Source organism: Cyclopterus lumpus, chromosome 11, assembly GCF_009769545.1.
Source record: "Cyclopterus lumpus isolate fCycLum1 chromosome 11, fCycLum1.pri, whole genome shotgun sequence".
NCBI classification, from domain to species: Eukaryota; Metazoa; Chordata; class Actinopteri; order Perciformes; family Cyclopteridae; genus Cyclopterus; species Cyclopterus lumpus.
This window is the reverse complement of record NC_046976.1, coordinates 5,258,655-5,281,002: the sequence shown is the minus strand read 5'-3', so window position 1 is coordinate 5,281,002 and position 22,348 is coordinate 5,258,655. Positions and strand designations below refer to the sequence as shown.

Genomic DNA, 22,348 nt, shown 5'->3' with positions numbered 1-22,348 from the left:
GAAAAACATACACTGTAGCAGTTGTGTGGACCTTTTCTAATAATACCAGTATGGAGATGAGTCCCCTATCTGATGCATTTAGGAGGTCATTTGTAATTGTCACCAGTGCTGTCTCTGTGCTGTGGTGTTTTCAAAATCCTGACTGAAACTCCTCAAATAAACTACTATGATGTAGAAAGTCACACAACTGATTTGCGACAACAGCTTTAGATGACAGAGATCTAATATTTAGGAGTCCACATTTAATTCTCCTATTTTGTTGCACTGTTGCAATAGTCTTGTTAACCTTTATGAGGTTATTTTTGTATTACTCCTCTTCTGGTTACTTTTGATTTAATTAATTTAAGTGGCCGTGGGACAGACACAGTCTCTATGATCTTTGCATCTTATAGGCTTGGCTTACTGTTTGTGTGTGTGTGTGTGTGTGTGTGTAGGTGTGTGTGTAAATGGTATATGTATTTGTACATTAGTGTGAGTAAATGATATCGGAGGTAACGGGGCAGAGAGTTTATTCAAGAGGGAGGGATACTGAGCCAACGCCCACATATTGGATTACAGACAAGCCTTAACATCACAGCTCGTCTCATATTTGCCTGAATTTATTTTACATCTGCAAGGTAATACTTTAAATATTGAAATACCATTACTACACATTTTATGGCGAGATGGCCTATTAAGTCCATGACAGAAGGACAGAATAAACACGCATGAATGTGTGAGTCAGCTGGTGCCGTGACAAAGATGGTAACACTATATCACAAAAGTGTCATTCATGCTTCTGTGCCACTACTCCCAGCAGAGGTTCTAGTAAAAAAAATTAAAAAGGAATAGAATAGCAAAGGAAATAAAATAACCCAAATGCTGAGTTAAGACAGCAGCAGAGTTTGAAGATTGTCTCTGACCACAAAACCAAGCACTCTGGGAATGGAATCCATCAACAATGATCTACAAATAATAAACATTGCACCAAAGGAAATACTATCTGAACTTTGTCAATTATCCACCAGGGTGAAGGAGGAAATATTGAAATTTCTATTCACTTTATGATTACTGCATCCTTGTATATGTTCATGAATGTACCAACAGAGGTCTGATAAAAAGTACAGGGAAATGTTATTTGTTCATAGTTAAACATTAAATAATTTCTCAATATCTCAGTGAGGAAGTGAGCTGAATATTTTCCATCATTATGAATAATTTACTCACAAAAAAATTAAAATATTTGTTATATGTAATGTTCACTAAAATTTCAAAGTAGTGAAATTGAGTTTGGGGTCATAGAAGAAGAGCAGTTATTGAGGGGTTAGCTGAAATGGCTTGTTATTATATTATAGGAATTCATACTTCCTTATAACTGTGAAGCTTGAGTGTGTGCTTGCTGTGACTTAAAGATAATGTTTAACCTTGGAACCATGTGTCATGACGGTGGTGATAACTTATTAATTAGTGCACATCTCGTTACATAGAAGCAGGAGTCTCAGACACACCTCCCCAACCAAATTCTTTGACCAGGTCATACTGTACGTCATGAATTCACTCCCCTCCTGATATTTTTGAATAAAAGCAAGAACAGGTACCAGTGGAAGAAGTGTCTCCTGTGCTCCAGGACATTTTCAGCAACATTTCTGGTGCAACTCTGCCTCCTCTTAACTCTCCACCATGAAGATATTGGCTCTGGGATGTTGCTTACTGTTGCTGTTGGCATTAGGAAAGGTAATTGTTTTAATGTTCTTCAAGAAATACTGCACAAAAAAACACGTTACTATTTGTGTTACACTTCGCACATACGATTTAACTGGTAAATAATATTTGCTATAACCCATTTGGCAAAGTCAGTGTGGTTATTAAGTCAGTCTGCATATTTGTCCAATTGTCCTGAAAAGATTTGATATATTTTCAGCAGGTTGTGTACAGCCATTACATATTTATTATGCTGGTTTAATAGTCATAGAAACCTGTTTAATGTAACAAATTGTTTGATCAAGAGGATTTTCTGAGACAAAACAGAGTCATGTAACCTGATTTTTTAAAACTGTTCTTATTTGTTGAACAAAATTTATTTGCGTGCTGATGGAACACAGTACAGTTTAGCAAAAAAGCAGAGATTAATCTCAATTTGAGAGCCAGTGTATTAACTGGAATTACAGAATATGACAACAACTTTAAAAAAAAGTGAAAAACAAAGAAGTCCCCAACACAATGACTTTGCTAAATCATGTTTATAGATGGATGGATGGCAACTATGGAAATTATTGTTGGTATTCATTATGGCTTTTAATTGTAACAAAAATAATAATTGTTCAACTCTATTCTCAATCAGCCTCCAGTTGGAGCAATGAACACATCAACTGTTTCTGACATCACCTCTACAACCACTAGCGACCAAACCACCACTCCAAGTCAAACGACCACCACTTCTCCAACCACGTCAACAACTATCGCCCCAACCACCTCTGCAAGTCAAACGACCACCACTTCTCCAACCACGTCAACAACTATCGCCCCAACCACCACTGCAAGTCAAACGACCACCACTTCTCCAACCACGTCAACAACTATCGCCCCAACCACCACTGCAAGTCAAACGACCACCACTTCTCCAACCACGTCAACAACTATCGCCCCAACCACCACTGCAAGTCAAACGACCACCACTTCTCCAACCACGTCAACAACTATCGCCCCAACCACCACTGCAAGTCAAACAACCACCCCTACATCCACGACTTCAACCTCTTCCCCAGACACCACTACAACCGCCGCTACCCAAACCACTACAACACACAATGGAGGCTCAGGAGTCAGAGATTCTCTGCTGTTTTCTGCTGTGCCGTTGTTGCTCTACACACTCTGCCCCTGAGTTGCAAAACTCCTCAATATTTCTGTGTTTAAATGAAGTTTGAGTTGAACTGAAATATTGAATACAATCTATATACAGTGCAGTATGTATAACATTTACAGATTGTTCCTAAATAAGTTTCGATGTGGAATCATAAAGAACTCGTTATGTGAGAAAGGAATGTGATAAAGTTTAGACTGAATAATAATTTTTTTATTTTTTATTTCCCCTTGGGGATTAATAAACTATCTATCCAAAGTAATTAAATAGATTAAGTAGTGTATACTCAAAGTTATAGAAAAGTTCTACTAATTTAATTATGTCAAGTTGGTGTAACATGTTCTTCCTTTTTGAGTAATTTTAACTAATAATTTTTGATTTAATGGAACTATATTGTGTATAAGTAAGCATAATTTAAAAACATTACTTAAGTACAACTTAATAGAATTAAATAATTTCATACTAAGAATGATAAAGTCCTGTTATTTCTATTGTTTCAAATAGGGATGATTTAAAAATAAACCTAATTTATATATAGCACATGCTAAAATACAATCAAATCTCATAAAGTGCTTCACCAAATAAGTAACATCGAGCATAACAAATAAATTGCAATCATAGCCTATTAAAACAGTAACAATTTGATTGGGGCAAATGGTCTGAAATGCATTCGACAAAATGTATTTATTTTTATTGTCATCAGTTTAATGTAGCCTATATATTTTTTAGTTTTACTTGTTGAGCAGCTGCATGGATCATTTTAGCTCAAACTGACTTCCTACACTGCAAGTCCACGTTCTCTGTAGCTTCTAGGGACGCTGGTTTTAAAGCAGTGAGCACACTGTAAAATGTGCTTTTACTTGTTTGTTATTTTTGAATATTATTCTGTCAGTATAACAAAGTATTGAAGTTGTCATAATAACACAAAATTACTAGTTAGCAACATATCAACGACAAATAAAAGGTTAACCTGGAAATTCACATTCAACTGAATTAGTAGTGTAAGTCAACTTGATTAAGGAAGTAGTAATCACGTGTTTGCGAACGTTATCAAAGTGCATTATGGGGATTGGCGGGCGAAGTTGACTTTCTTTCCGTCCTGGACCCTTTTCGGACCAGACTGTTTTCAAGGTGAGTGAAATCATAAGTGTTTATATATATAAATATATATATAGTTATATAAGTTGATATATGTAATGTGTGAAGTTAAATTATGTTACAATCAGCCAGTTGCCAAACCTCGAAAACGTAAAAGAATTTAATTTAAATAATTTTCCAGCCTTTGCTTTGCGAGCGACATTACTAACGTTACGTCTGCTCCACTCACTGAGACTTTAGTCTTCTCTGCCTGTGTGTGTCTCTCTACTTCAGCGGTGGCTGGTTTGAACTCAGAGATGCAAGTGGCGGCTAACGTGCGTGCTGATGTGCATGCTAACGTGCTCTAGCTAACGAATGTAGGTTAGCACTGGCTAACGTTACTTGACAGTGCGTCTCGGAACCAGCTGAGGAGCACGGGGGACCGTATTCCACTAGCTTGTTCAACTGAGAAAAAGGCGGCTAACGAACGTACCGAAGCTAACATAACATAACGGTGCATCTCAGACTTGAAACCGCGGTCTTCTTTTCAGTCAAACAAGCTAGTTAAGTCAAAAACCGAAAACCTTCTCGGTTGGTCCAGGAGTAGCACCCGGTGTTTCTGCATCATTCTGTTTTGTGTAAACCTGGAATTTCTGCACAGTTGCAGATAAAGATTAGGCTACACTATTGTTGCACGCTACCAAACTTCAGACAACAGGTTTTGTCAAGCTAAGTAAGTTATTGAAGATATGTATACCGTGGCAAATAAAAAAGCACGTTATTGTTAGACCCTGCATAGTAAATCCTAAATGGCTAGTAATTTACGGTGGTGTTATTGAGACTTGCATGTAAGCACACTACTGTTCTCCACGCCCTTCCTGTGTATCTGCGAGGATGTTTCTGGATTTTTTTCAGAACCTGCACAGTGAGTCTCCTTAAATCACTAACAGATTCTACTGTGTATTATGTAAACAGTGCATCAAAAATACTAATATCTTTTAGGACTTACCTTTGTTTAGTCTACCCATACAGTTTGTGTATGGTCTGTTTTCTTTCTCCTCACTACAAAGGAACTGTGTGTGCAGAACATGGCTCTTGTGTTGTTCACCGCTTACAATGAGACTCAGGTCTCCCTTGTAAAAGGGGTATTGGTTGTCAATGGGACTTGGTTAAAGAAAGATAAATTATATGTAATCTGTTCTGTTCCATGTGTTAGTTTGTCATTAGTATCTCTTTTTCATTCATTCAGAACAAGTCTGATGAGCCAGAGCTTGATGGTGTTGCAGTGGGCCTCCTTACTGTCATCAGTGACCATGACACAAGTCCAGTTCACTACCACCCTGTGAGAATCTCTGTCATCATTGAAAGTGATGCCATGGTCAGCCTCCCCAGACTTGGCGATGCCTTCCTGGTAATCTTTGGACTGATCTATGCACTACACCTCAGCTACCCCAAAGCACTGACCAACACTTTTTAATTCACTCACAAGATTTTACTTGGTCTAGAAAGTGGTAAACTGTCACCCAAGTTGCAGACCCTCAAGAATGACTTGATGATGTAGAAACTCATCTGAAAGAAGGCTGCAGGGAAAGCATTATCAAAGTTTAAGGGAAAATGTTCATCCAAATTGCTGCCCTGTTGCCTTATTCCGCGTTCACACCAAACGCGACGCAAATTATTCACGCGACCAGATTACATGCAAAGTCAATGCACAGACGCGACAGGTCGCGAAGATGCGATTTTTCAGGAGGGAGGCGCCGCGATAGACGCTTTGTGGCGGTGCGAACAGAGCGTTAGACGCGGTGCGAATTTGCGCGAGTTGAAATTTCCCAACTCCGGCTACAAAATCGCATGTAATCTGGTCGCACAAATAATTTGCGTCACGTTTGGTGTGAACATGGCATTACTCAGGAATTAGCCAGGAAGCCAAAAGCACACAGTTTTCTTTTCTTTTTTAGCTGTAACGAAAAATAATTTCATTTTGGTATTATTTATTTGTTTTGATTACTCCCGATTACAATTTATTTAAGCTCTAAGTGCAATATTGAACAGACCAGTGCCTATGCCTCTGTTTGAGACCTGACAAGGTATTATTATGAAAATAATTTCACTTTGGTATTATTTGTTTTGATTACTCCAATTAAAATTTATTTAAGCTCTAAATTGTTCCATGTTATCAGTGCCAATGCACAACAATATTGAACAGACCAGTGCATATGACTGACAAGGTGGATGTGGATTACAGCAGGTGATTCTGTCAGTCTCAGTTTGATAGGGGATGTATAGGCTTTCTGTCGGGAATTGTTACCAGGCAGCAAAGAGGTTTTGTAGGTATCAAATGTTAGAATCATTTAAAGTTGCTTAAGTATATTTTAAAATTATTATTTGTTCTATTTATTTTAATTTATAAATGTTTATTATTTATTTTTCTATTTAATTATAATTAAATAGAAAAATAAGGTAGCAGGTAAGAAAATACGGTTCAATAGCAGATGTTCATGACTTAGATATATTGAGTCTGTTAAACTCAATGTACTTGAGGCAATCAATTGCCTCAAAAATGTTAAGTTTCGAGTCACATGTTTTTAAGTAAACAAATTCAACATTTTTGACTAATGTGTACTTAAAACAATGACAACACAAACTAATAAACATTGAGTTTGGTTAACATGAAATGGTGTGGTTGTGTACTTATTTTTTTAAGTTATGTGAACTTATTCAAGTGATTTGAAAACTTTAAATTTTAAGTCATAACTGAAAATAATTGAGTTGCCGTAACAGAAAACTGTAAGTCATAATAACTGCAAATATTTGAGTTGAGCTAAATGAACACTTTAATTTAACTGTTATCAAAAGGTACAAGTAGCAAGTCATCCAACCTTTTAAGTTCTGGAAAATGTTGACTTTTAAGTTAATCAACTTAAAAAATTTGTGGCAATCGATTGCCTCTATTTTTTTGAGTTCTGGTAACTTATTCGGGTTTACAGTGTTTATCTAAAGGTTACAAGCGCTTTGTTAGACCACGTTAGTTCAGACAAAACTGATTGTTATACTATATGTGCGTTATGTGAGAAAGGAATGTGATAAAGTTTAGACTGAATAATATATATATTTTTTTTTAATTTCCCCTTGGGGATTAATAAACTATCTATCTATCTATCTATCTATCTATTCACTGTAAACCCGAACGTCCAAAGTAATTAAATAGATTAAGTAGTGTATACTCAAAGTTATAGAAAAGTTCTACTAATTTAATTATGTCAAGTTGGTGTAACATGTTCTTCCTTTTTGAGTAATTTTAACTAATAATTTTTGATTTAATGGAACTATATTGTGTATAAGTAAGCATAATTTAAAAACATTACTTAAGTACAACTTAATAGAATTAAATAATTTCATACTAAGAATGATAAAGTCCTGTTATTTCTATTGTTTCAAATAGGGATGATTTAAAAATAAACCTAATTTATATATAGCACATGCTAAAATACAATCAAATCTCATAAAGTGCTTCACCAAATAAGTAACATCGAGCATAACAAATAAATTGCAATCATAGCCTATTAAAACAGTAACAATTTGATTGGGGCAAATGGTTTGAAATGCATTCGACAAAATGTATTTATTTTTATTGTCATCAGTTTAATGTAGCCTATATATTTTTTAGTTTTACTTGTTGAGCAGCTGCATGGATCATTTTAGCTCAAACTGACTTCCTACACTGCAAGTCCACGTTCTCTGTAGCTTCTAGGGACGCTGGTTTTAAAGCAGTGAGCACACTGTAAAATGACAAAACTGATTGTTATACTATATGTGCAAATGTAATAATATATTAACATTACATCTAAAATTATAACATTAATTTAAAAAAAAAAGACAAGTAATATTGTATAAATGGGTGCCGTTTTCTCTGTATGTAGGTACAACATCATGATGAAGTGGAACGATTATAAAAAGCCAGATGTAAAAAAGTCATAAAAACAATTCCCATGTAACTTGTTTATTTACATTTTGTTGCATGTATTTGTACACATGTATTAAAACAAGCATGAGCAAAGCATATCATTAAATGAGAACATATGATAATCAGCAGAAGAACATGAAGTTATTACAACAGACTTGATTCAAGGGGGAAAAGAAGATCTATAAAGATATGCAGCTACTCAAAATGCGTGTAGCTTTTGTTTAATCTTCGGATCGACAGATGGCCAGCAGAGCCTGTAGATGATATCCTTTGTATTGTTTCTGTTGAAAAGAGACATGTAAAACATACTTTTTCCCTTAAAAGAATAAGAAATATTATACTTTGAGTTATGTGTGGGACCCACCTGTAGAGCAGTGTAGAGAGAAGTGCCCGTTAATTTGAGGTAGGCTGCTCGGATACACAGCAGGTCTTCCTCCGAGTGAGAAACCATAATGCCCTGCACTATTGGGGTCTGAAAGAGTGAAATGTTTTCTGTGTGAACTTCTTTCTAAAAAAATCTCCTGATGATTTCCTATAGGTTATGCAATCAACAAGATTATTATCTCAAAATTCTTTGTGAAAGTATTTACGTAAAAAAAATAGCAATTCTACCCTGTTTTTCTGAATTAACTCGATTAAACTAAACAGACAGGGACATGTTTGCTTTTCTCGGGATTCTGAAGTATCTCGTTAATTCTTTTCTTCTCATAACTTTAAAATGATCATCTTGTTAATTCAGCAAAAAAAAAAACACTGTGAATGCATTACGCCTTCATGGTTATTTTATCTGGTCTAGGCAGAGGCAAGAGGCACATTTATCTACACAGCTCAGTTACAGGAAGGAATTTCCAGACATTCAAACGTAAAGGGATTAAAAGGGATTGGAAACAAACAGTACAGTTACTGTTAGTATACATAGCACATGCGGGACAACGATACAAATCATGTTTTTTGAATATTTGTTATGACGAGTGTAAAAAGAATATCATAGACCACTTGCTTAATAATTACTTGATTAAATCATTAAGTGGTGTGTTAATGAGACATATTAAAGTGAAGAGTATTTGTACGGATAAATGCAACGATTCATCATTTGGTCACATTTGTCAGCGTCTTACCTTCGTGTTAACTAGTCTTCTGGCGAGGTAGAGGTCGGGGTTTTGGATGCACTGTACTGTCATGGCGCAGATATCAAGAAATATTAGCGTCTGATCAACACTGACTGTCCGTACTCATAACACAGTCACTCAAACAATATTTACCTAAAACTTTCAAACCCATTTGGAAGTCTCCCGTAAACCTTTTCTCCAGAACCTGATCCACCACATGTCCTCTCTGCAGCTCCAGTCCCTGCAGCACTGTTAACGAGGGGAACCAACGTATTCATATTTCAAACAGGGAAGACTTTTATAATTATAATTATAAATGTGAGAATCATTCATTTATAGCCTCACCTTCGTTGAGATGGTGTGAGTCTCTAGAGGTCAGAATGTTAATCCACGGTCCTGTTTCAGCTTTTTTCCCATTCAGCGAAGCAGAGAGAGACTGGATGAAAACGATGAAACACAAATCAAAAAGGAGGAGACTCGGGCATATTTTATGTTTCATAGCGTGACGCTCAAAATGAGCGATGCTCTATCAGATTAATTTAAAATGACAGATTATTCCCAGGTTTATCACAGATGTGATACATGTTGCTTGTATCTTAATAGTGCAGTGTTACAAATGTTGCATCACGTCTTTATCCTGTTAAAATATAATACTAAAAGCTGAACAGTATGTTGGAAAATATTACCTCAATATCTCTTTGAACTCCACTAACAACAGCTTCTTTCTGTTGGAGGGAGAAAAGACATTTAATTGCTATTTCAAGGACAAATCAAAATAACAATATCCCACATGAGCATACAAAAAATAGAATGACAGAAATCCTATTTTTGCCATTTACTTTCCACTGCTATTTCATATCCAAGATACATTGATTAAATAATATGAAATGTGGGGTATTCGTGCCTATATTTGAAGCTTTACTGATAGTGCCCGACAGTATTAAGGCCACTAGCTTCACTGATGATGTTAAAGGTAACGATGAAGCAAATAAATATTGAAATTACATTCAACAAAGCCAAAAGAAGCTTAGTAAAGTCTCCGCTGGTTTCTCCTTTCAGTTCATTCTCCAGGTCCTTCTTGAACACTGAAACAAAGAAATATGTGGATTAGTGGGTTTTAAACAATCAACCAAAACGTTTTTAGTTTTCTTTAAATGGGAAAAGAACTAGAATGGTTGCTAGTTACGTTGTCTGTACGTGGTGCTGATTTCTCGAAGCTTCTCTCCGGATTGTGTACACAGGATCTCCAGCAGTGTATTCTCATCTGTGCCTAAACCCTGCACACACACACACACAGCAATTCTGGGTTAAGTGTCTTTTTCAACAGTCACCACATACATATAGGTGTGCCTTGCCTGTCTGTCTATCCCAGGATAGAGATATATATATATATATATATATATATATATATATATATATATATATATATATATATATATATGCAAACCCCCACTTACCACCATGGCCTGCTGCAGGCGGTAAGCCTCATACTGCAGAGGAGGCATCAGCAGCTCCAGCAGCAGAGTCTCCACGTCTCCAGACAGAGTTTTCTTCACACCAGTTGCCAGGTCCTGCCACAAAGTCAGAGTAAACAATACACTCTTTGCTGACTCTCAAAGTACCAGATCAAAATAACCATTGTATAATACTGTAGGCCATTAAAATATATAAGTACTGCATTTAAAATATTATTTTAAAAAACGTACAAAAATGAACTTAAAGTACCAAGTTAAAGTAATTATACACTAATGTGTACACATGGTAAAGGCGGGGCTATTTTTTCTATCGGGTAGCTTAATCCATGAAAATACATCCTAATGTATTTGTTGGTTTATTTTTTTCAAAGTAGCGAATAAATAATATTAATTAATATTTGTTAAAATAAATGCAGCGGTAGTCAAAAGTAAAGTAAGCACATCAAAATGGTACTTGAGTCCTATTAGTAAATGTAGTCGACTTAATTACATTCCAATTAATCATTTCAATTCAGTCTGATTATTCTCGTCCTTTATTGGTCTCACAAGCCACTTTTTTTAAGACATGTAAAAGCTTCAAAATTCCTAAGAGGGGTGTTTACTGACATATATCGTGTAATTTTTTTTTTCAAATCTCTTAATCTCCTGCAGACCTTATTTCAGACATCTCGCCAAAACCTCATTGACTTCGAGACGAGGGAACCGGAAATGTAAAGACGCCGACTGATTTCCAAATTCTAGGACTCTAGGACCAATATTAGTTGGAAGAAAGGACTTCCCAAAGATACTCTGATAGGCTGATGTGCCAGATGCGATCACCTCCATTGTGTAAAATAAAGAGTTGGCTAAAAGGTTCCCTCACAGTGTATGTACAACACATACAGCATCATATTCATGCTCTGAGATATCATTTGAGTGTAAACTGCTCCCTCTCTCAACAAAGGAGCGTCCTAAGCTTTTTAAAAACCTGTCCCCATGATGTTTGGTCAGCAAACACTTGGGAGGTTCCAGATGAGCAAACACACACATTTGCAACATGCGCCATTGCAACTCAACGCTGTGTTGTATTGCACAACCCGGATTCTCGGGGTTGAAACCGTTGCTCTGAACATCCCGTTGTTGTTTCTTCCTGCTTTTAAGGGAACCATATTTCATCTCGTCAGATTCAGTAAGAGCTGTGCCGTGCGTCCTGACCTTTTGCGTCAGTTCTTCGAAGGTGTTGGCGATCACTTGCCTCTGAGCGTTGGTCCGATTGGTTAGGATTCTCACCAGAGTCACTGCATCTGAGCCGGGGACACAATGTTACGATGCTGTGTATTTAACCACGGGGAGAGGGGTGGAACAGTAAGCATGGTGCACGGCCTTATGCAACATTACATTACATTTCATCCAATCAATCACATCGTAGAAAAACAGCTACAGGGAGCCATTTTCAGGTGTTAAGTGTCTTGCTCAAGGACACATCGACTAGGGCGGGGATTGAACCGCCAACCCCCTGATTGAAAGACGGACCTGCTAACCACTGACCACTGACCCACATTGATGAGCGACAACGCCGCTTTCTAAAAATAAAGAGTTTTATCAACAGCAAAGCCAGTTTTACCTTTCCTCTCCAGCGCGGCCTGGATCTTCACCACATCCTGCTCAGGGTAGAAATTGGGGAAGGGTCGCACCGTTCCGAGGGTTCCCCAACACATGTTCTACTCGATGAATGTGGGGGGGGGGGTGGGGTGGGGGGGGTGGGGGGGGGGGGGGTGAGAGGGAAACAAACAATTTCGACGAATCAAAAAAGAAGAGGGAAGATTCGGCATAAATCCCGACACCAGACACAGATCCTGTCTGTTTGAGAATATATATATATATATATATATATATATGTGTATATATATATATAATAAGTTGTGAAACACGAGATGATGAGGACGTGCGCAGACATTCCATGAAGGTGTTGATCAAAGATAAAAATTAGTTTCCATCGTGTTGGAATGTCAAATATTCTGTCCTCCTGCTTTGACTAAGAGGGGGAGGGGGGGGGCGTAGTAGCTTTGAGAAGTAGTAAGACAGCATAAGTGCTGAACTATTAACACAGTGTTGGCTGTACAGTCTGCTGTACGTCTGATCAACTTGTGTTGATAGCGGTAGAATTCAAGGCGTGCAGGTGATCAGAGTACAGCGGAACGTTATGACCTGAGGATTGTGGCGTCGTGGGAAACGGAGACTGTCTACTCACATGAGATTGGTAGTATTCAGGGTCCATGGCTTTGTTCGAAACTGCAAGAGAGTATTGGTCCACACACATGTAGAAATGTAATATACTTATATACTTAACACACACACACACACACACACACACACACACACAGGAACGAGGGCACAGTATAAACATAAAATGACATCAATTGATAGTGTCAATAGTATAGGGAACACTGAAGTGAACTTTTATCTCAATTAAAATGTTTGTTCAATCACTTGATGGTTTATTTGTGTCTCGTATTTATCTCAACTAAACAATGGTAATAGACTTTAAGTGTTATCCGTAATGGACTAAGACACCCAACATGCCAACAAACACATGATACAATTACAAATCAATAGTTTTCTCACAGTACCTTTGAAGAATGCTTATTGTTCCTACCTGTAACAGAACGCTGTGGCAGCTGCAGGAAGGTGTGGAGGTAGTGGAGTGTTTTTTCTTTTTTTTCCTTTTTCAACCTCCTCTAATCAGCCCTGTATCTCAGTCCCCACCCTTCCTGTGCCACACCTGCTGCCGGATCACCCACCTGATCCGACCGCTGACCAATCGGCGCCGAGCACCCTCACAGCTTTGTCGTCGCCAATTGGTCTGTGTCAGCCCACTTGTAAAAAATACTGACATTCCTCCCAGAGGAGGAATCCAGACATGCGGGTTTGTTTACAGGTGGCCTTTGTTGTGTAATCACCGTGCGCTATAGAGCCTGAAAAAAAGTGAGGAATTGTTGTAGTGTGAGGCTGCTCAATGAATCTCGCTTTACTGAAGGATAGTTTAGTGTTAACGTTTTCAAACATACAGCGTTGTCATTTTTACTGTTCGCCTCCAAGATGGAGCAGATACCTCACAAACAAGCCCTCCAGGCAACATGCCAGGCATACGTCAGCCGGGGGCCAGCTCCGGTTTCGGAGGTGAAAGAGATCTCCCTAAGACTGGTGTGCTCATGGGGCAAACCCGATTGTCTTTCGACTCCGAAACCTGAAAGTCTGAATCGTGTCACGAGGTATAACAAAAGGGCTTCTCTACACCTGCATTCATTGGCTGCAAGTGATAACGATCTGATGCTCCCAAAAGCGATAAGGCCCTTTTGTTTGTGTCCTCAGGAGAAGAGACAGAGGGCCGAGAGACACGTCGCATTCACTGCCAAACGCAGCAGGCACAGATTGCAGGTCATACTAATGATTGAGTCTCACTGAACCCCCCCCCCCCCCCCACCCATGAGGGTTTTTTTAACAGGAATCGCAGCGTGATAAAAAAACATTACAAGTGCATCCGATCCTCTGTGGCTGCTGCCATACTTGTACCTGCTGCTCACCCGCAGAGCACCAAGAACCATGAGACCTGTGTGGTTATTACAAAACATCAACATCCATTTCAACGGAAACGGCGAAAGTAAAAAAACAAATGGAACCAGAAAAGGCAAAGTGTTGTGAAGAAAAGGCAAGGTGAAGCATGCGACTGCTGTCATTTAAAAAGTTAGAGGTAAAAGCAGCTGATGTGTCCTTTGAAGAGTTATTTCAGTTATTTAAATAGTTACGTATTTTGTTACTTATTCAGCTTTTAGTATTTTTCCACTTTTGGCCATTCTTAAATTGACTGAGATACGCTTCTGATTATTTATTATTGATCATCACTGAGAGGAAACATGTGATCAGGGCTGAATACCGATCCGACCCTTTCGATTATTATGTTGCAGTTTTCTTTTTCGTTCTAAAACCTGCAGAGCATGTAAGGAAATATGACAAACACATTGGTGAGGATTCTTTTGAAATCAACGAGGCAGCTTTGTTGTTTTTAAAACAATGTTTATGTTTTTTTATTCAATATTTCAAAACCACTCCCTCTTTACACAACATCTGCCATCACATCTTTAGTATCAAATATTAACACGCCCTGATGGGGATTAAGAAACAGCTGCACAGCACGACTCAAGTGCGACATTTCCCACAAAACAAACATCGGTACACACAGTACATATAAAAATACATTTAAAAAACACATGCACGCACACATTTCTTTGCACACTATAGGCATTCGTTTTGGCTTCCTTCGGCCACTATCTGCAGAAAAGCACAGATAAGCCACCTGCTGTTCACTCAACGTAAAGAATATACAAGTCTCCACAACAGGTGCTGTTGCAGTCAGGGAATTTGCATGAGCCTGGAAACATATTCTACTTTGAATACTCAAATTGTTGATGAATGATGTCATCCGACACAGGTCAAAGTCAAATAACTTGTCGTTATTGTTTCATGTATTAGGGTTTGTATAGTTCAGTAGGTCCTCCAAAAGACAACCGTGCTTTCTATCCAGCTGAACCCAGTCGCTGCAGCGGGTCGAAGGCACTGACGGCGTTCCAGTTTTGTGGTCCGTGCGCACAGAAAAAACTTAATCAATTTCATGAGAATACAACACAGGATTCTACAGAGCACTGAACTGTCTGTTGCAGCTTTACAGGCCATTCTGACTGTCGCAGTGTTCATACGAGTTAAATGGATAGCGGAATAATTTTTTTTAAAAATAAGTAAAATACAACGGCTCCCAACTGTGGGACTTGGAGAGAGAAGTGCTGCTGATGGGCTGCGGAGCAAAGCTTTGTGAAGAGATTAGAACATGAGGCTCTTCCACGGCAGGTTATAGCAGCTCTATCTCCCACTTTTGGCTCGGCCTCTCCTCGTTCTCCGGCATAATCACCACGTGGTCCTTGTCGTACGTTTTGCCACCTGAGGAAAAAGGGAAAAAATAATCATGTCAAGTTCAAGTTAACGTGTGATTAAATAATGATCATCCAGAGTGGTAGAATGTGACTAAGCGCATGTGTTCGACGACAGCAATACTGCCTGGCAGTAAATATAAAGTGGTTGAAGTTACCAGGAATAACTTTTGTTTTGGCTTTGGCGATCCACGAGTACCCTTCGAAAGCCTCTCATTTTAAAGAAAGCCTAACCAGCACAGTCGTACAATTTAAATGCGCTATCTATTTATCCATCTATAACAAATGTTGTTGTTTTTAAAACACTCACAAATGTAAGGCTTTTTTAAATTCCTCAACCTTATTTTACTTTTTAAATGGAACTTTAATTGCTCTTTCAAATTTGCATACATTTTTAGAATATTAAGGTTTATCGTTTCAAATCAGCAGGTGCCCGTGTTTTAAAATGTTTAATTTCCTTCATACCTTTGACATCCAGGACGCAGCCAGGGAAATTGAGGCTGCTGATGAGGCCACTCATCTGGGCCTTCCAGGTCTGGACCGGCTGCCGGGTCTCTGCCCACAAAACCACCTTTGCTGCTGGCTCTATGGTGCCCATCACCTGAAGGCTCATGGTTGGAGACAACTACCACACACACACACACACACACACACACACACACACACACACACACGGTTAGACCAGCCCATTGTGAAGTCAGACGACAGGTTTTGGTTGGCGAGACGCAGCGACACCAATTGCACTTCTTTTCCTGCCTCAGTACCTTGCTCTTGATGAAGCCGTCCTGATAGAACCAGATGTCGCTCATGGGCTCCACCTCTGGCGTCACCACCACTCGTCCCGATTTCATCTCCTCCACGCCGCCCTGGACGGACAGGAAGTGACCTCTCTCTTTGTTCTTGATGCGTAGAAAGCGGCGCTTCTGCGGGAGGCAAAGCATCACAAAATGTCACAAAGTCGAAGATCGGTGAAGCTTTGACTGTTTTGACACGACACAACTAAATCACACCCTTAAATAACTAATTAATAACGTATTGCTTTACATTTGTCTTTTCACTTTTGACAAGTTTATAGAATTAACATCCCTTTTAAAGAGGGTTATTATGGAAAACAAGCTTTGTCTAGCAATGGTGTCAATCTTGCTGTTAGAAATATTAACTAAGTGCTGTAAAAGCATTAAACCGATGCTCCTTCACACACTTTAATGTGTCACACTTTGAGCAAATCAATGTATTTAATATCCAATTATTCTTAATATTGGTGTAAATCTGCGTTTCCCATTGTGTCAGGTGATCAAATTTCACTGGTGAAGATGACTCGGTTACAAACCTGCCGGACTGGGAACATTGAGCCAATGGTCTGTATTGAGCTGAACTTGGGCCAGTTGGTGATTTCGATTGGTTCCAGTAGGAATTGGCGCCCCCTGTAGTTACCGTGTTCACATATCACCCAACTGCAAAGGAAGAGAGACAATATCAGGTGCCTACGCTGTCGCATGGCCGACACAGGGACCCAAAACAAGGTGTTTCGTTGTCCCAGCTGACGGTCAATTCTTCACAAATGTCCACTTCCTTAAACTCGCTTCCTGTCGTAAAACAGAAGCCGCCGCTCGTAAAAAAGAAACCGGACAGTTGCTTCATGACAACACGGGCCCGACGAGAGACCAGCACGCACCAGCCGCTGTTGACTCTGATGGACAGAATGTGGTTGTTGAAGCCCTCTTCGACCATGCTCGGGGTCTCGGTATCCATGGTGATCTCTCTGCCCTCCAGACACTCGAGGCCGAACAGAGAGATGGAGGGAACCGACAGCGTCTGGATGAGGGAGAGACGGAGGATCAGAGGAGGGCAAAGGAAACAACACCTACTTTTAAAAATCTTTTTGGATTATTATTTTAAACACGAGTGCCTCCTCACCATTGGCACGACCTTGACAGAGCGGATGTTGCAGACGGGCGGACATCCCATGCTGGTTAAGTTGGGGTAGTCCCCTTCGGATAGGACGTACAAGTTCCCAGAGTGCTGTTTGGTCTCGTAGAGCACCCAGCTGAAACACAGAGGCATTATTGTGTTGTTGGTCAGCCTTTTCACATCATTCTTGACCCACGTTGCTCCTTCACGGACTCCAGTTTCCTGTCCTTTTGGATAACTGCAATGCTTCGGTAAAAGCTCCTCACCTTGCCCCCGACACTCGGCAGGACTTGGTCTGTAACTTTTCGGGCAATTCTTCCTGGTTGTGCTTGAAGACGTGACACTCGCCCTGGAAGTCTGGTTCAGGGTACAGTATTACCTGACATGGAGGTAAAGGAAAGGGAAGAGATTCACACATTTATGACCTGAAGCCTTTTATTATTCTCATGATTTTTGCCTTTTCAGTACCTACTACAAAAGCTGCCCCCCCTATGGTGACTACAGGTTCTTCTTACAATGCAGAATATAATGTTTCACATTTTATATTTATCTTGCAACATTTATCTTTGACTATGGTAAAAAATCCCCCCTCCTCTGAAGCGCAGCAGTTTTATGGGTGGAAGAAAAAGTCCAGATGCAGCGTGTGATCCAGCTTGAGCTAAAAGTTTTGCACCAATGCGTGCAAGGACATCTGAAGGAGAGTGATTTGGGCTATATCACAGTTGATAAATTACTATCTGCAGCCCTGGGTGCATTTGAGATTTGAAACCTATAATAGCTACCTTTTCTCTGCAGATATTCTGCAACATTACATGAAAGACTAAGCTGCCTAAAAACATCGTAAAAGTGAAGTCAAAAGTTAAGGCGAAATACCTCAGCCATGGTCCTTGAGCTGTCACTTGGGGCCTAAAAGTCAACACAAAAGAAAATACGAACGTGAGCGCCACCAGAACATGAACACACTGATCAAAGGAACAGTTTGAAGACCTCACCAGTCGGATGGGCTGCACGGAGCAGATGCGAGTGTCCTGAGAGCCCCAGTCAGCATAGTTGTTATAGAAGCCTTTCTCTAAGATGTACTGGTCCCCAGAGTAGTCCACATGGGAGTACGCTATCCACCTGTAAGAACGATGAACAATTGCCAGTGGTTACCGTGACGCATGTCCAGGTCCCCGAGTGCCGAAGAAGATAACGTTCCCGCAGGATCCAAATCAAAACTTACGCCCCGCTGATCACATGGATGGAGCGCGTGGAGGTTCTGTACTCGAAGAGCTCGACATCAGGAATGGCCTCCGTCACCTCGAAGGTGTTCTCATCCTCCAAGCCCTCATGCTCTTCCTCCGGCTGTTCAAACATCACCATTGTGGGGTCCGTCAGGTCCTGCAGGAGAGCAAGAAAACGGGTTAGCTAAACTACGACATATCGACATCCGACTGAAAATAGGACTCATCATGTCACGTTTGGACGGCGCCAATTATCGTTGAGAGACACAAAACGTTAGCATGAAAACGTTATCAGGACTACCGCGGGCATTTATCAAAGTCACTTTCTAGATTAGAAATGAAATGGGATTTACGTTAGTGAGTGAGGGTCCCACACTGCATGACACACTTACGATACAATGTGAAACATATGCACTCTACTCAAGTGGATCTGGAAGATCCACATTCCTATAAAAACACCCACAGAAACAACGGACGAGGTCCTTTTACATTATGTGCCATTGGACTGCCATTACAAAGAGACCGACAAACCGGCAGTTAGCGCACAGCGGGAGCCACCCCTCCCCCTCTTATTTGGATTCAAACCCTTGAATGAGTACTTATTAACAAACGCCAACTGCAAATATGAAATATATTCCTCCCAACTTACTGCTCGTATCAACCGGACGGAGCGCAGCTCGGCATTGCAGCTTCCCCACACCCTCCAGTCCTGGTACTGGCCCTCCTCCAGCAGGTACTGGTGGCCCCGGAAGCCCTCCTTCTCGTAGCCCACCCATCTTCAGGCGACACGGAAGAGGCACGGGGTCAAACAAAACAGAAGCATGCCAATCACTTTGAGCTATTGGATATCGGCTATAACCGATCGATGATCACCAAGATGTCTTGAAATGATTCAGCGTTAACACACATTGCAAAGCGCAGCACTCACATTCCTCCCAGTACTTTAAGGGAGCCGATGCTGTACATGAAGGCCGACTGCTGCCGGTCTACTTTGGTCATGAAGTCCCTCATGCTGGTGGATATGGTCCTCGATTTCCCAGTGAAGTAGGGCTTGTCATAGATCACCATCTGGAGACAAAAGGGTGTGGGTTAGAATCAGTATGACTTTGATTGACCGGCGGTTCATCAGCAGCGTTCGTGCTCCGTTACCTTTGGTTCACTCATATTCTCCACTCTCGGTTCCCCCTGTGATGAGAGAATAAATAAAATCAACTTACTGCAAACAATCAGGGGATGCACTTGTACACAGACTCAGAAGGTGTTGGATGTCCGTAAACATTTCTCTGCACTTGGTTTGTCTTCATTTAATGTTGCTGCAGCTACAACCTGGAATGAACTGCAGAAATCCTTGCAACTACAGTCCTACGTCTCCAAGTCGGCCTTTAAAGCCAAGATCACGGACTTGCTGAAAGACGAATGCAGCTCTTTCTCAGGCTGTTATGCATGTCGGTTTCTCCGCTCCTTGGCACTTTTTAACCCCGTTTATTTATTTATTTTCCTCTCCTTTCCCTCAAGAGGTTTTCGCCTCTTGTCAGGCCACAGTTGTAAATAAGAATTTGTTCTTAATCTGTTTCGCCTGGCTAAATAAAGGTTAAATAAATAAATAAAAAAGAAGCATTCACAGTTTCTCTTCCTGATTAACAGTGGCACTTACTACTTTGAGTGGATGTAGGGATCCCACATAGGGCTGTTCCACTCCCCAGGCCGCAGGGTTGGAGAACCCCCCCACCTCCAGCACACGTGGTAGGCCCTGGAAGAAGGGATGTGCGTACACGAGCCACCTGAGTGGGAGAAAAGACAATGAGAGACACATTCGTTTGACTTTCAAACCAGATTAAATGAAGCGCTGATGGGAGGCTGGCGCGTGATCTTATCATTCAGAACTCACAGCCCAGCATTGATGATGATGGAGTTGGCCTTGATGGGGAAGCCAAAAATCCTGGCATCTTCGGACGTGTCCCTGAAGGTGACCTTCTTCCCCTCTGCGTTCTCCTCGGGGAAAAGACTGATTTCCGGGACGCTGTAGTCCTGTGGGAGGACAGAGGGCGTCACGGTCACATAGTGGAGAAAAACAACAGGTAGCAAGGCTGCAGTCGTGCAGGGACGGAGGAAATATACACGCAGCGGGAACTACACTGAGATACAGACACAGACCATAATCTGAATGCGAACCAAAGGATCGAATCACCAGCCAAACTCTGAACAGATTAGACTCCTGCTATTGAACTGAATCCATACTGACTGATAGGTCTTTTAATGGAGAAACATATTAGACAACAAGTATATCCAATTCCTTTTTTGTTTTTGTAAACACATAACATCAGCAAACATTTGTGATAAGGATGTCGCGGGACTAAAAGAACGGTGACTATACAGTCAAAGAGGCAAGAACCTCACCAGATAAAAATTAAACATGTGTTTGACTTTTATGGCTCACACAAAGGATCACTCCTTAAAATATCTGACAGTTCATAGACTTTTGAGTCAAAGCAACAGGTGCAGGCTCCTACTTCTGACACTAGATGGTGCTACTGAGTTAACATGGTCACAGACACTTTGCACTTCAAATATATCTGAGAGCCTTTCTGCATCAGATAACAATGTGAAAGAGTATGTAATACGACGCACACACAAACAAAAGGATTTCCACTGAACGTTATCACAAGTGCTCTGAAAGGAGGATGCGTAACAGGGTGAACTCGCCCTACCCTGACGGCTCTTCTGAGAGATCCGATGATGAACCTCCGGACCGGCTTAGTCGGCACGTCACTCGTTCCTCCGTTCTGCTCTCCGGCCTCTTGCTCTCCGTTCTGCAGCTGCTCCTCCAGATCGAAGGGGTAGGTGAGCTCTATGTCTCCCTCGTCCAGGGCGATCTTCTCCCCTTTGAAGTTCGGCTTCTCGTACAGCACCCATCTGTGAGGGAGGGGAGGTCTATAGGTTACAACCTCTTATGTACATATGATCTGTGCTTCTTGTATAAAATTCAAATAGGATTCACATATTGATTGAAAACAGTTTATTCCTGCATCTTTATGTTGAAATCTAACCAAGCAGTGACTTTCTCCATCTTACAGATCAAAAACTGGATTAATAAGCAATAAAGTGCACCATTGGCCGATTCAATCCACTCAGAGGTGTTGCTGCTCCAGCCTCACCCGGTGTGGTCTGACCTGGAGCTTATACCGTGGCTGATGTTAGCCGATTATAGCAAACTTTGAACAACACTTCTGACGTTCTGACAAAAAGAAACCGCAAAAGCCAACAGCGGTCTGATGATCCGCCTGTTGTGGGAAGTGCCAGTTGGCAAATGCCAGCATGCGAACACGAGCACCGTATCTGCTAAACATCAGCACAATGGCGTCGTTGTGAGCAGGTTGAGTCACTCCACTGTCACAATAGATTTGAGCATTGAGCATTATTGCATAACTGTCACTCGTCCTGGACATCTGAAACATCCCAAGGGGCCTCAGTCTAAAAAACAAGTTGAAATAGATCTTAGTTTTAAGTCTGGAGGGTAACCGAAAACAAACTCCACCTCCACACAGGAATTAATTTACAGATGGAGCTGTGGTTTGGGCAACGGCCCAGTGTACCGATTCCCGAGGTGAGATCACAGCATAATGATCTCTTCCTAATCAATCAAATGTTCTCAAGGTCACATTGTTGGCCGCGTCCGACAAACACATTCCACATGCGAGGCGAGTGTGCGCTTCAGCTTGTGAGCGCGTGGGAACTATCAGATTTCAGGTCCACGGCGCAGCGATGGCGGTTTTGTCTTTAATGAGGACA

General features: G+C 40.7%; 2 protein-coding genes across 2 annotated transcripts in view; both read right to left on the bottom strand.

The window, feature by feature from the left end:
• Nucleotides 1-7,906: 7,906 nt before the first annotated feature.
• Nucleotides 7,907-13,168, bottom strand: zgc:101785 (uncharacterized protein LOC450032 homolog). Its single transcript, XM_034544442.1, has 13 exons — nucleotides 13,100-13,168; nucleotides 12,695-12,735; nucleotides 12,068-12,164; nucleotides 11,659-11,747; nucleotides 10,447-10,560; nucleotides 10,176-10,266; nucleotides 9,995-10,074; nucleotides 9,676-9,714; nucleotides 9,335-9,425; nucleotides 9,143-9,238; nucleotides 8,999-9,054; nucleotides 8,245-8,352; nucleotides 7,907-8,161 (listed from the first exon to the last, which is right to left on the bottom strand). The coding sequence occupies exons 2-13, from the start codon at nucleotides 12,719-12,721 to the stop codon at nucleotides 8,102-8,104; spliced, it is 948 nt and encodes a 315-aa protein (XP_034400333.1). The 5' UTR covers nucleotides 12,722-12,735; nucleotides 13,100-13,168; the 3' UTR covers nucleotides 7,907-8,101.
• Nucleotides 13,169-14,538: 1,370 nt separating this feature from the next.
• LOC117739412 overlaps nucleotides 14,539-22,348 on the bottom strand; it is a 33,755-nt gene continuing 25,945 nt past the window's right edge. Inside the window, exons 9-24 of the mRNA XM_034545800.1 lie at nucleotides 21,268-21,472; nucleotides 20,448-20,587; nucleotides 20,214-20,340; nucleotides 19,709-19,744; nucleotides 19,488-19,627; nucleotides 19,209-19,335; nucleotides 18,559-18,716; nucleotides 18,329-18,455; nucleotides 18,210-18,242; nucleotides 17,603-17,715; nucleotides 17,343-17,472; nucleotides 17,101-17,240; nucleotides 16,756-16,879; nucleotides 16,190-16,348; nucleotides 15,891-16,050; nucleotides 14,539-15,435 (exon numbers count right to left, since the gene is read on the bottom strand). Of these exons, the coding sequence (XP_034401691.1) occupies nucleotides 15,347-15,435; nucleotides 15,891-16,050; nucleotides 16,190-16,348; nucleotides 16,756-16,879; nucleotides 17,101-17,240; nucleotides 17,343-17,472; nucleotides 17,603-17,715; nucleotides 18,210-18,242; nucleotides 18,329-18,455; nucleotides 18,559-18,716; nucleotides 19,209-19,335; nucleotides 19,488-19,627; nucleotides 19,709-19,744; nucleotides 20,214-20,340; nucleotides 20,448-20,587; nucleotides 21,268-21,472 (2,008 nt within the window). The 3' untranslated portion in view covers nucleotides 14,539-15,346. The remainder of the gene's footprint in view (nucleotides 15,436-15,890; nucleotides 16,051-16,189; nucleotides 16,349-16,755; nucleotides 16,880-17,100; nucleotides 17,241-17,342; nucleotides 17,473-17,602; nucleotides 17,716-18,209; nucleotides 18,243-18,328; nucleotides 18,456-18,558; nucleotides 18,717-19,208; nucleotides 19,336-19,487; nucleotides 19,628-19,708; nucleotides 19,745-20,213; nucleotides 20,341-20,447; nucleotides 20,588-21,267; nucleotides 21,473-22,348) is intronic.

What these genes read in the sequence shown, in the direction of transcription:
- zgc:101785 (XM_034544442.1), bottom strand. Translation starts at nt 12,721, where the DNA reads ATGGACCCTGAATACTACCAATCTCAT. An exon ending in TCGAAGAACTGACGCAAAAG is followed by an intron (nt 10,561 to 11,658) that starts GTCAGGACGCAC and finishes ACTTTGTGGCAG; the next exon opens with GACCTGGCAACTGGTGTGAA. An exon ending in GAGTTCAAAGAGATATTGAG is followed by an intron (nt 9,426 to 9,675) that starts GTAATATTTTCC and finishes GTTTTCATCCAG; the next exon opens with TCTCTCTCTGCTTCGCTGAA.